This window comes from Beta vulgaris, chromosome 5 (assembly GCF_026745355.1).
Source record: "Beta vulgaris subsp. vulgaris cultivar EL10 chromosome 5, EL10.2, whole genome shotgun sequence".
Classification (NCBI taxonomy): Eukaryota; Viridiplantae; Streptophyta; class Magnoliopsida; order Caryophyllales; family Amaranthaceae; genus Beta; species Beta vulgaris.
The window spans coordinates 24,217,137-24,230,108 of record NC_079206.1 but is presented as its reverse complement, the minus strand read 5'-3'; the positions used below and the strand labels follow the sequence as shown (position 1 = coordinate 24,230,108).

Here is a 12,972-nt window from a genome sequence, read left to right as displayed (position 1 = left end):
ACAAAATGAAAATGCTCAAGACAATTTCTAATAAAGTTCCATACAATCTTATAATAAGCTTCTCCAAATCGATTTTGAAAGCAAACCGCCCTTTTACGCATCCACTTTCTCATTGAATGCAAAATCTCATAAGCAACTAAAAAGTTTACACCTGCCCATCTATAAGGAATGAATGCATTTTGATTTGAGGGAGATGAATTCGTTCAAAAGAGGTTTTGATCTACAATAATCTTTGTAACCATTTTCTAAACTGCCTTACCACTACAACAAATAGCTTCAAGGAGGGCAATTAAAATTGCCCTCTTTGATACAAAATTTGCCTTCATAGGTTACGAGGGCAATTTTAAAATTGCCCTTCCGTTGCCCTTGTAGCCCCGTTGTATTAGGTTTAAAGGGCAAATCTCATATTTTTGCCCTCTTTGATCCAATATAAAAAGGGCAAAAAAGTTTGCCCTCTTTGCTTCATCCAACCAAGGCGAATAAAATTGCCCTCTATGATCATCAGAAAGGGCAATACTTTTGCCCTCTTTGCTCGAAATCAAGGAAGACAAACACAATTGTCTTATTTGGTCTGCAACAAGCAGGGCAAAAATAAGATATTGCCCTCTTTGTTCTTTGTCAAGCAGGGCAAAAATAAGATATTGCCTTCTTTATACTTTGTCAAGCAAGGCAATCATGAAGTATTGCCCTGCTAGTCATCATCTAAAAACCATTATGCATCAAAGATCAATCTAATATAAATTGAGAGATAAACCTTGTACAATCTACATAATAAGGGAAAAAATATTACTATATTGATTTACTAAAATTTTAACAAAATCCTCAACAGATATAGTAGCCTTCTACTAGACTGACTTATAAAAGTTTAAACAAAATCATATTCACATAATGTTTACTTGAGATATGTCCACAAAAATTTTGATCCTAGCTCAACACTCTCTTCAAAGGTTTCCTCACTCCCACCCTTAAAGCAACACAATAAGGCTCACTTGAAGTGAAAACCATAACATAACAATTATGTACTGAACATGGAAGAAGTGACTTGAATTTGATAGAAATGAGGGTCCTTTCTTGCTCCATAACTTGCTATCTTCATAAATGCCCTAAAAAAGAAAAATCACAATTAAGACTCAATCCAATCAACAAAGAACATCAAAATGAATGTATAACTTGCTATCTTCATAAATGCCCTAAAAAAGAAAAATCACAATTAAGACTCACTCACATGTAAATCTTGAAACTAATGGGATTTGGGCCAATTATAAGGGTATTATAGTGCTATAGCATTATATTCATTTTATAGATTTCAGGTGATTGCCGCCTATATGAGGCTGTTGCTACTTTACTAGTAATTCAAGCATAGATAAAAGAGCTCTACTCCATTAACATGAAAATATAAAATCAATCAAGACAACTATAATAAGCCTGCAAACAGGCTTTCGCGAAGATCTTCAAATCAGCAATATACCACAACAACACTGTTGAAGCAGATTTTCTTACAGCACTCTTGCAGCATTAAATTTGGTCGTCATAGTCAAGATATAACTATGAACATTCTACTTTCTATGTAGTCTATATTTAAAAAGCACATAATTATCTTAAAGCCAACAGTGATGGACTTAGTAAATTTGTCTTGTTCTCAATTCACAAAATGTATTAATCTAAATGTTCAAATTATTATTGCTTATGATGATAACTACTCAAACAGAGGAGAATAATATAACCTCACTGATTTAATGGAAGGAACACACACACACACAGAAACAAAAGAGAACAAAGATAAAATTGAAAAAGCGTTGCCCCAAAGTTTTTTACAACTTAGATAACTTAATAGTCCTTTCTTCAAATATTATGACTTCATCTGATTATGTGATTTTATTCTACAGTTATTAGAATGGAGAAGACATTACCTTATCAAAGTCCAAGTGAAGTCATAATGACCTCAATCTTCTTTTCCAGTCTTTCCTCTCTTTCTTTGCCTCCTTTTCCTTTCTCTGACTTTCAGCTTTTAGAAAATCTATTTCAGCTTGCATTGCATTGTTATTACCTCTTAGTTGTTGAATCTCAGCCTCCAATTCTGCTTTACCTTTCTTCCCACCCTTGTCCACCACTGGATGTCCTTTACCAAGACCCGGGCGTACCCCGAACAATGTCCAAGCACCTTCATGTAAGCCTCGTCTATGGAAAGATTATCAATGCCATTCTCTTGAATTTCTTTCTCGTGTAACTTTTTAAATTCGTTGAACTTTGCTTCACCCTCATCATCAAAACTACCATCTTTATGCCTTCGATGATCCAATGAAAATAATTAAATATCATTAAAGTATTAGTAAAAGATTAAACAATCGCAACGATGATAAAATGAGGGACCATTTGATTAGATTAAAATATGTGATAACAGACAGCAGTGAGCATTGTAAGGAAACTGCCAACTTGTTTGTTCAAGGAAAGATATAACAGTGGCAGACAATACACCATTTGATTAGATTAAAATGGTGTTTGCATGAAAAAGTGAAGGATATACCCAAATTTTAATAATTGAAATGGACCCTATAAACAGTTTAACATTTATATAAGAAAATCTTTGCTGTCAGCTTCTAAACCTCTAACCATGCACTCTATTCACCTGAACTAAAGTTACTATACTCTAACAATTTTTCCTCACAAGTCAAATCTTCCTTACAATAATAAGAAAACCTACAATTTCATGACATACAAGGACATGAATTATGCTGAAATAACTTACTGTTTTGTTTTTCTCCACAATTTCAAATACATTGGGTCATTATCAGCTTCTGTTTGTGTTACGGTAGTAGAAGTAGATGTATTTGCTTCAGAGTCATCCCCATTCTCGGCCTCAACACTAGAGTCTTTCTCTTCCTCAACCTCGTAAGTAATGAAAAGTACATGAAAGATGAAACAATGTTAGCTCATTGTATAACCAGCACTAGACTCTTGACAGTCAAATTAAAGCGACTCTGACCGTATCTGTTATGTGGCTGTAGGTACCAAGGTAAGATGCTAGACTGATTCTTTCCAAAGCTACAAATGACAAACAAAACTAAGAAATCATACCAGGAAACATTTAGAACATTCGAAATAGGCAATCCATCTTCATTATCAACAAGGTGCAGAACATTACAGAGAACAAGTAAAAAGAATCATAACAAAGCAAACAATTGCTAAGATATTAGTAAAATCACCCCTATAAAATGTGGCTCCACCCCAGCTTAAATAGAACAAGAATATAACCATTTCAAGCTGAAAAAGTTTATAGTTGAAAAAATGGGTTTAACTTACCAACTCGTATATAATCCTAGCTGTGGATTTAGCCCCGCGAGCTGATTGTATCTTCTTTGAAAGTGCATTTGCACGATTCTTTTCACTTCTTGTCTAAATATCATAAGACAATTAAATTTCCACCTTGTTAATATATCAAATATTCATAATTTGCACTTCATGAGGCTTACCATCTGTTTGCGAGTGCTCCAGTAGTTATAAACCAGCCACTTCCATTGGTTAAGATCAATACGTTGTGGGCAAGCATGTTCCGCTTCCTTTAGAGATTTGCATTTTGAAAAATGATCACTCTTCAATCTCTCTCTCCAATGCCTATAGAGGCTTGAACATTGTGTCTTTAAAGCATCGGTAATGTGTGCACCTTCACCCAACGCAAATTTTGCCTATACACAACAATAGCACACATAAATATATGTGCACACATGCCACTGCTACAATCTACTCCAGCTGTGAGCTCCAGTCACCAGTACATAACTGACAGTTTGTAAAACAATCTATAAGGTTAACTGATTCAGAAGGCATGCAGTAAGCATATAATAGCTGCCTTTATTTGAGAAAGCGAGCAGACAGAGAACAAAAAATGTCTGCCATTTTCAGTGCCAAAACTACCACTTATCAAGATTTTCATAACAAAAAAGAGAATGGATAACCAAATTTTAGCAAGAAATTTGTCATGTTTTCACCCTTATTAATGCGCTAACTTAGGCAAGAAAGAGAACAAAAAATGTCCTTCACAACTGCAGTAAAGCAAAATAATAACAGAACCAATACTGGAAAAGTTATAAATTGGAATGAACTGCAAGCTTATACAAGGGTAACAGTTGCCAGAATAATTACTAGGAAGTACACTCCTAAAACACTAGGACTCCAATGTATGGTTATGATAGCTAATAATTACTATCTGTTAATAAAAGATAGTAAAATATCAAAATAGATAAGAAGCTACTGCATAATACCTAGCCGCATATATTAAAGATAACAAAAAACAGCTATATTAAAGATAAACAATAACCTTTAGAGACTAAATAATAACATTGATAAAAAGATATGTACAGAACTAAAAGATCACCCATATCTCATCACAATTACTAAAAGATAAAGATATATAAACCGTGCATGTTTGCTATATACCTTTTTCAAGCAAGTATACCTTAATTTTTCCATATAAGCGATCTATAACGTCTTCAGGCATGTCAGACCACTTCTCAACATTAAGCGGACACATTTCCTTCACCCAATCAGAGCATTCTCCTATGAACTGTAATGCATGCTCACCCACAGCGGCTCCTAAGGATGATGGAATATCGACACTAATCTTTCGAGGCTGCACTTGTCGCAACTTCTTGTACTTCAATGCTCTACTGGGACCACGAAAAGGACCTGTAAAGAGGAAAACAAAACTAATTAAGAATATAACACTAATATGAAAACACTAAAATGCCTCACAATCATTACCTTTTCTTTTCCTCTGTAGCGATGGTTGAGATAAAGATACTTCAGCCTCTGAATCCATCTGCCTTCAACAAGAGTCTTAAAGAAACAAAGAAATAAACTCAAAAACATTTATAAATTACAAATAAACATAAACAAATATGATAATAGCAAATATTAGTTCACTGAAAACACAAATATCAATCACTACATGAGAAACTGTAACAGGAACTTTACATATCAATCACTACATGAGTCTAAATCATATACACTAGTAATTATATCTTCTTCTTCGTCACCATCTTCTTGAACGCTTTCTTCATCTTGCTCGCTTTCCTCTTCCTCCTCCTCCTCCTCATCATTATCATCATCATCATTGTCATCGTCATCATCACTCACTATTTCCGGGGGGACATCTAATCTCGGTAAGAGTTCATCATCCTCTCCATCATCCACAACCATGTTAGGCATTTCGACATCCATTCCATTATCATCATGCTCATAATCACCAATATCATCCTCAACAATGGGAAAATTATAGAAATTTCGAGGGATAGTTTTAATTGCAATTCTCCAATCCGGTTCATTATGTGCCTTAACATAATAAACTTGTCCTACTTGAGATGCCAAAGCAAATGGCTCATTAGTCCCTAAAAATCTCCTGATGTTGACACTAGTAGTGCCAAACTTATCTATTTTGATCCCACGACCATCACTATAAACATCAAACCACACACATCTAAATAACACCACAATAGGTTGTTTTTCCCCACCATTTGGAGCATCGTATTCAAGCTCTAAAACTTCTTTCAAAACTCCATAAAAATCTCTTTGGTCACTCGCTTCATCTCCTTTAACTACAACTCCACTATTTTGCGTCTTTCTCCTACGTTGACGCTTTTTAGTGTGAAAGCGATACCCATTCACATAGTAACCTTGAAAGCTTCGAGCACTCTTACTTGGTCCTCGTGAAAATGACAATAACTCGGTGGTTACTCTTGGATCCTTCTCCACATGAAGCTTCCATATCTATGCGATCACGTCACCAAAAGATAAAGAAAAATGAAATTAATAAGCATATTTATCAAACTTATAGTAGGAGTATTATTGACCTTAACTCTAGCACTTACCCGAGATTGGAACCACTCAACTAAACTTTGTTTAGGCTCATGTATGATGTCATACTCTCTGCCATCATATAAGCATTAGATTATTTTAGGTATATTAACTTAGAAAAATGAACAACAAATAGAAGATTGATATCTTACCTTATAAACGGTTGCACTTCTGGACAATTCATAAGAGCATATAATTGGGCTTGCTTCCAATCCACAAAACTCAACTGCTTGAAAGTTCTTTTGCCCATTGCATTTCCCTTATTTTGGAATATTGATAGCATAAACTCTGAAGATTGGTTCTTATCCTGGTCATTCCTACCCATACAGTTGAACTTTGTCTCAATTCCACTTATATATCTAGAGCAAAAGGCAGAGCATTCATCGGCAATGCGAGCCTCGGCAATAGAGGCTTCCGGGTGAGCTTTGTTTTGGACAGTTGGTTTCATTGTATGCATTTCCCTACAAAGAACCATGGTTAGGCACTACATGTCGCTATAAGGAACACTTTTTAAAGTTAATATTACCTTTCAAATCGATATTGCCAACGACATTGTACTGGACCTCCAAGCATGGCTTCACGAGGTAAGTGGATTGGGAGGTGGACCATTATATCAAAAAAGGAAGGAACAAATAGCTTTTCAAGCTTGCAAAGAGTAACCGCAATGCTCTTTTCCATCTTTTCCAAAACATCAATTCTTAAAGTTTTGGAACATAACTGCTTAAAAAATAAGCTAAGCTCCGCTAAAGGTTCTAGAACCTCCTTAGGCAAGATGCCTTGGAAAGCAGGTATAAGCAAGTCTTGCATAAATACATGACAATCATGGCTCTTCATATTTGAAATTTTGCCATCATCTAAACTTGCACATCGAGCTATGTTTGAAGAATAACCATCGGGTATTTGACCTTGGATAAGAATCTAATACTCGTCACCTCTCTTGTGGTGTCAACTGATAAGGTGCTCTAGGGACGATATATTTACCACGATCCACCTTTTCAGGAAGCAATTTCTCATGCATTTTCATCATCTTCAAATCCCTTCGAGCATTCAAGTGATCCTTATTATTTTTACCCGGAATATCAAGGACAGTTCCTATTATACTGTCACATATGTTTTTCTCAATATGCATCACATCTAAGTTGTGACCAATCAAAAGCTTACTCCAATAAGGAAGTCTATAAAAGACACTTAGCTTCTTCCATTGGTCAAACAAGTATCTCTGGTTCCTCTTTCGCTTCTTCCCAAAAATCACATTTGGCACTCCCTCAAATGCCTCCAAAATTTCATCCCCTGATAAAGGAACAGGAGGTGGTCGTCTTTCCCTCTCGCCACCAAAAGATTTCTTATCATTTCTCCATCTGTGAATCTTCACATAGTTCAATCCAAGATCTTTTGTGTACTTTTTTGCTTCATATGAAATCTTAGGGAAGCTCACATCATAATTAAAGGCCTTGTGCAATGCATTAAGCAACCCATTAAATGACTTATCACTCCAACGACCACTCACCTTAAGTTGCAAAAGAGTTACAATGAACTCTAATCTTGAGAATGTCTTACACCCTGGATAAAGCTCTTCTTGTGCATCTTTCATCAATTTGTGAAACTTGTCAGGGAGTTCATCATCACCCTATCCCTATCATCTGAAACTTGAGGTTCTACAACTACATTTGTGGCCTCACGCACCAAAGAAGCTAAGTCATCAGACACAAGGGGATCTTCATCCTCAAAGTAATCACCTTCCTCTTCGGACATCTCTTCATCCGTGACTTCAAAGGATTGTTCCTCTCCATGAAAAATCCATGGATTGTAATCAGGATCTATTCCGACTCGAAAAAGATGAGCCCGCATAGTATCTCGATCTTGATCAAAATAATTTCGACATTCAAGCAAGGACACCTTAACTTTACCCCAGAATTAGGAGCGGTGTCCCTAAATGCAAAGTCCAAAAACTCTTTAACACCTTTCTTGTAATCTCCTTGTTTCCTTCCATTAAACCCTTGGATGTGCATCCAACTTTTATCATTATCCATGATAATTCCCAAAAAATAACTGAAATAACTTAACAAAAAAAAATATTAAAAACATACAGCATAAAAAATTCAAAAGCCAATCAAATAGCACCAACAGTCATAAACTGAAACACCTCCATTTCTAAATATTTAAGTACCACTTTGGCCGTGTTCTTTTTACCGTAATTCTCATATATTTATTATATGAACTTATTACATATTATTGAAGTTCATTTTATAAGCTGTTAAAACTTAACTAAACTTAAATTGAAAACTTATTTTTTTAAAATAAAGAGAATGCACCCTTAATTTGTCAATTTATTTTCTACGACTCATTAAAACTACAAAAGACAGATATGTTTTGTACAAATTGCAGCTACCTATTGGATGCAACCAAAAAAAACATAACTAATTTTAACCATTAAGTAGCTAATCTCTTTCTGACATAACAAATTAACCGCAAATTAAATTTAAAAAAAGATGTGGAAACTAATCAAATTTTTTTACAGATGACAAACTTGATTTGTTTTTGTTTTATCATCTTCATAGCTCTAACCTAGGCCTATAAGGTGCACCCAACATCACGGGAGGAGGTGCTTCAAAGCCTACATGTTGTTGTGAGGTTTTTTCTACATTCCTTTGCATCTAGCCACATACAAGATGAAATTGCATTAAAATTGAACCCAAAAGACCTTCTGTGATGACCAACACACACTAACATTCTAACAATCAGATCAGATAGAATTCCAGCTGCATAATAACACTGACTTGCAGGCTTTATGTTGCAGCAAAATGAAGTATGGTTCACCTTTCCTATTATGGTATACACTTATTTTAACACAACATCTGCACAGAATGATACAATCATATAAGTGCAATTTACTAGCTGAGTTAAAGCCAAAAATAGGACAATATTTTATGAAGATCTACCAGCAACTTGTGAGTGCTGAGTCATTGAGTCGTTAAATATATGTATAGTGAAGAAAAAGAAATTGCAGGGTCTAGGGAGGTTCAGACATTTGCTCTTTGAAGATGAATATTTATGATTTCTTTCCTATGGCATCTGAAAGGTGAACAAAGCTTCTAACAAATTGCAGGGAACAAATCACTAGACCTAATTATCAAATCACTTAGTATATCAAATTATCGCTTTATCAAGGAACTCAATTCAAATCACTTAGACGTCTGCAGTACGATACACTATGTTTGTAGAAGATTGTTGTAACATCTCAATTGCTTAATCAAGGAACTCAATTCATAAAAATCATTATCAAATCACTAGACCTAATTAAATTCAATTCGTCTGATTTTGTGGAAAAAGTTAAGCAAACCTAATTGACAAAAATGCTGAAACAATCATCCATACATCTAATTTAAAAAGCGAAATTGAATGATTTACCTGAAGATGCGATCGAATTAGGAAATTGCTAAGAAAATCTGCGAGAAACGTCAATTCGAAGGCTTGAAAAACTGAATTCGAAGGCGAGAAACGTCCAATCCCTAAAACGATGAATTGGTAGGGAGAACTGGTCCTTTCAATGTTCCATTGAAGATTATGATCGAAGATTACTGCCCAAAATCACCAGATTTTGTAGAACATGTTAGTGAGATTGAAGATTTTGTAGAACACTCTTTTCGAAAGAACACTGTTTGTTTGCGGGGAAATTGAATCGAATAGAACAGTGTGTCATTTTAATCCTTTTTTGTTTTTTTTCCCTTCATTATTAAAGAGGGCAAAAGAGTTAAAATTGTTGTTTTAGGTATTTAAGAGGGCAAAACTTTAAATTGTTGTTTTAGGTTAATATTAAAAAGGGCGAAATTTTAAATTGTTGTTTTAGGTTAATATCAAAGAGGGCAAAATTGAAAAGTTGTCTTCTTAGTTGGTATCAAACAGGGCAATTTTGAAATTGTTTTCTTAAGTGATAGCAAAGAGGGCAAAACAATATAATTGTCTTCTTAGTTAATATCAAAAAGGGGGAAATATTTTTGTCTTCCTTGATACTATTAAATAAGGCAATCAACTAGTTGCCCTATTTTATTCAAATAAATTGCCCTCTTTGATAACATTTCTTGTAGTGTACACATATTAATAATGGGTCTAAAATTCCTAATTGATTCCGGAGAATCACATTTGGAAATTAAGGCAATGCTAATAGAATATATCTTATGAGAAATCAAACCATTGTTAAAGATATTCTGAATATAAGCACAAAGGTCAGATTTAATGACTATCCTATTACCTCCGTAAAAGAAACAAGCTAAGGAAACCTATCGAGTCTTGTGGATCGGATTTGAAAGGTGCAAGACTAACACGACCTCCTTTATTTCTTTTACACTAGTAACACTTATAATACCCAATTCACATCTAACTGTTCTTTAATTTATCTTAATTTATCAAAACTTATTTTATGAGAAGGTTAAATCTTATTAGATCTTATCATAATTTATATATCTTAACTTGCTAAAACTTTTTTAAAAACTATTTCTCCATGAAAATGTGCAAATTAAAATAAGTTAAAAAAAAAATTCAAACCCAAAATGGTACAAGTATGAGTAAATTATATCTTATTGTACTTTTGTATAATTATTGCAAGCTTTCCGACACATCATGTGACTAGATTACATAAGAATCTAACCAAACATTTTGACTTATTACGCCTTACTGGTGAAGTTAAAGAAAGAGCATCTAATCCGATCATAAACTAAAGAAGAACTAAACCCAAGCCTAGACTTAGCCCGATCAAATTGCAGCAAATTATCCTCAATCTGGTATCCTCCTATAACAATTGATGACCTTGGGTTCTTTCCACCATCCACAAAAGCAAGACAATACACATTATTGGTCCTCACCAAGGAATTTAAGGGGGCTATCGTCCATACCACATTCTCGCTCTGCAACACCAGGTCGATGTTTTGCACCGCAGGGCCAACCCTCGTGGAAGGGAATTCATCGTAGCAAAACTCGAAGGGTGTAACCGGAGCAACTCTCTTAGTCGGGAAGGAACTATTAGCTATTTGTTTGTCGAACACAGTAGTGACAGCCTTGAATATAGAAGTTTCCATACTAGTGTAAGGATATAAGAGACTTATGGTTGTTCCACCATATCCTTTGCTATCAATAGATAGTAAACTCTTGTTGATTTGTACGTCTTCTCCTCCAACTCTGATACCTTGTACTCCTATAAAGTACTCGGAGGTTCGAACTGGGTTAGATATGAGAGGAGTGTAAGTAAGCATGGTTCTGAGGTCTACGTTAAGACCTGTGCCTCCTGGGGTGATATTGTAAGGTCCATCACCGAGGAAAGCAAAACCATTTTCGGAAAGAGGTGGCAAGCACAAAGCAAATACTTGAGCCAAGCGAAAAGTGGAGGAGACTTGTGTAGGGAACGAAACTTTAGTCCTTCCGAAGCCAGCAACACCGAACACTCCTTTTGCGAGGCCACCTAACAAGGAGGTTGGCGCGCAAACGAAGAGGAAATTAGGGAGGGATACAAGACCACCGGTGGTGGCGCCGTTAGAGGAGTTTAGTTGGATAACATCGGTAGCGAGCTCGCTGCCTCTGGGTGTGGATTTGTTGGTGATGGGGTTGTTGATGATAGCTCTACATGTGTTCTTGTTGCACCCCGGCTTAGGGCCTGGGGGAGCAGGACATGACCTACATATTTTGGCGTTGGCAAGAGCGCAAAGTGGGGAGCCACAGTTGACAGGTTTGTATGTGGAGGAGACGTAACGCTTGCCGCAGTTGAGCCATAGGTATTGAGTGCCGAGGTCGAGTGTTAGAGGTACTGACACTGGTGGTGTTCTTTGGATAACTTTGGTTGTGTATTGGGAGGTGGAAGTGTCCTTTGAGAGGGTAAGGATTACAGATTTCGGGCGAGGTGAGGCTGAGGTGGTTGTAGCTGTGGTGGAGATGATGTATATGAGGAGGAGATACAAAGAAATGAGATGGTGATTATAGGAGGAAGCCATGTTTGAGAGGATGGATAAGATTCAGTATGAATGCTGATTGCTGAATGAGAGATGTCACATTTTAAAAGGTGTTGAAAGATAAAGATGGATACCTTAGTCCTTAATGGTAGGTGAAAGTCAATAATTGATTGGTCGTTTTCTACGTGTATAATTGCAACTAGAGATCTTGTATTGCATGCCTGCATGGTTAAAGATTAAGAGAGGTGCCAGCTCATGGAAGTTGACGTTAGTAATATTCTAGGAAACAGAAACCTGGAAAGTGGAAAACGGAAGTAACTTGGCACTTGCAAGCAAGAGATATGTGGATGTGGTGACCGGAGATGCACCGACAGTCAAATTTGCTCTATTAATTATTTGGACCTTGTAGTTTGCTAATCGTTCAAGGATATCATTATTAATATATATCAGATCTCCTTCTCGACAATAAATATTTTGTGGATAGAAGCATTTTTTGTATTGTATATAGTATACACTCTCACCAAGAATTTTAGGGTCCAATGATATGACTTTTATTTCTCACATGAGAGACCAAAGTTTAAATATTGGTAGAAGCAAAGTTTCAATATTGTTGGGGAGAGGGGTTTGGGGATTGTTGGGCCTATGTGTGAGGGGCTTTGTACGAGGGCAGCCCAAAGGAAATTCATCTTATCAAGGATTTTCGAAAGGGGCCCAAAAATAAAATTACTAATATGTGCGGAGCGTTAGACACCTGTGTCAGACGTGAGAAATGGTGCGCGACGCACTACTTAAGCGGAGACTCATTTTACTTTTTACTCATCGCATAATATGTTTGATAGTTTTGACTAGATTAAAAAAATCGCACAACACGAAATAATTAATGCGCGCACACGCAAATATATGTACAAGTAGGATGGTAATGTGCAAAGTTCCAACCTAAAGTCAAGTTCTACATTCAACTATTGGTTAGTTTTAGGTTAAGGCTGAAAGGGTCCATGACTAAGAGGTTGATCCCACACTTCATACCCCTGCTTAAAGAGGTGGCCACGTGTAAGATGCACTCCAGTCTCAAGTCAGGAATAATAGAACAATGCTATGGTTGGGTAGATTTTCTTATGAGTAAGATCGAACACTGTCGCTTAGGACATGTGCTAATGAGGCCATGTATCTTGTCCTTATGGTGGCTGAA

The 12,972-nt window shown here is 36.0% G+C and overlaps 3 protein-coding genes across 5 annotated transcripts; all 3 read right to left on the bottom strand.

Annotated features, from left to right (window-relative positions):
- Positions 1-973: 973 nt before the first annotated feature.
- LOC104886512 (uncharacterized) lies at positions 974-9,744 on the bottom strand. Of its 3 annotated transcripts, XM_057395068.1 has the most exons (8): positions 9,256-9,730; positions 4,756-4,830; positions 4,451-4,680; positions 3,471-3,683; positions 3,301-3,393; positions 2,747-2,886; positions 1,911-2,285; positions 974-1,103 (listed from the first exon to the last, which is right to left on the bottom strand). In XM_057395068.1, exons 2-7 carry the CDS (start codon positions 4,811-4,813, stop codon positions 2,051-2,053), a joined length of 969 nt encoding a protein of 322 aa, XP_057251051.1. In that variant the 5' UTR covers positions 4,814-4,830; positions 9,256-9,730; the 3' UTR covers positions 974-1,103; positions 1,911-2,050. The 3 variants fall into 3 exon arrangements, with proteins under 3 accessions (XP_057251051.1, XP_057251052.1, XP_048500651.2); XM_057395069.1 differs by lacking the exons at positions 974-1,103; positions 1,911-2,285 and having other exon boundaries at positions 2,752-3,042; positions 9,256-9,744; XM_048644694.2 differs by lacking the exons at positions 974-1,103; positions 1,911-2,285; positions 2,747-2,886; ... (2 more) ...; positions 4,451-4,680; positions 4,756-4,830 and adding an exon at positions 6,759-7,896 and having other exon boundaries at positions 9,256-9,744.
- On the bottom strand, positions 4,871-6,731 carry LOC130589355 (uncharacterized). Its single transcript, XM_057395067.1, has 4 exons — positions 6,374-6,731; positions 6,000-6,308; positions 5,862-5,919; positions 4,871-5,760 (listed from the first exon to the last, which is right to left on the bottom strand). The coding sequence occupies exons 1-4, from the start codon at positions 6,679-6,681 to the stop codon at positions 4,972-4,974; spliced, it is 1,464 nt and encodes a 487-aa protein (XP_057251050.1). The 5' UTR covers positions 6,682-6,731; the 3' UTR covers positions 4,871-4,971.
- A 660-nt stretch (positions 9,745-10,404) lies between the features above and the next one.
- Positions 10,405-11,937, bottom strand: LOC104893167 (probable aspartic proteinase GIP2). Its single transcript, XM_010679252.4, has one exon. The coding sequence runs from the start codon at positions 11,823-11,825 to the stop codon at positions 10,509-10,511; it is 1,317 nt and encodes a 438-aa protein (XP_010677554.1). The 5' UTR covers positions 11,826-11,937; the 3' UTR covers positions 10,405-10,508.
- Positions 11,938-12,972: the final 1,035 nt, after the last annotated feature.

Excerpts from the sequence above, each read along its gene's own strand:
- LOC130589355 (XM_057395067.1), bottom strand. The coding sequence starts at position 6,681 with ATGAAGAGCCATGATTGTCATGTATTTATGCAAGACTTGCTTATACCT. Across the intron at positions 6,309-6,373 it reads TGGCAATATCGATTTGAAAG|GGAAATGCATACAATGAAAC; the intron begins GTAATATTAACT and ends GGTTCTTTGTAG. Across the intron at positions 5,761-5,861 it reads TTGAGTGGTTCCAATCTCGG|ATATGGAAGCTTCATGTGGA; the intron begins GTAAGTGCTAGA and ends GTGATCGCATAG.
- LOC104886512 (XM_057395068.1), bottom strand. The coding sequence starts at position 4,813 with ATGGATTCAGAGGCTGAAGTATCTTTATCTCAACCATCGCTACAGAGG. Across the intron at positions 4,681-4,755 it reads GCTACAGAGGAAAAGAAAAG|GTCCTTTTCGTGGTCCCAGT; the intron begins GTAATGATTGTG and ends TCCTCTTTACAG. Across the intron at positions 3,684-4,450 it reads GCTTATATGGAAAAATTAAG|GCAAAATTTGCGTTGGGTGA; the intron begins GTATACTTGCTT and ends TGTTGTGTATAG.
- LOC104893167 (XM_010679252.4), bottom strand. The coding sequence starts at position 11,825 with ATGGCTTCCTCCTATAATCACCATCTCATTTCTTTGTATCTCCTCCTC.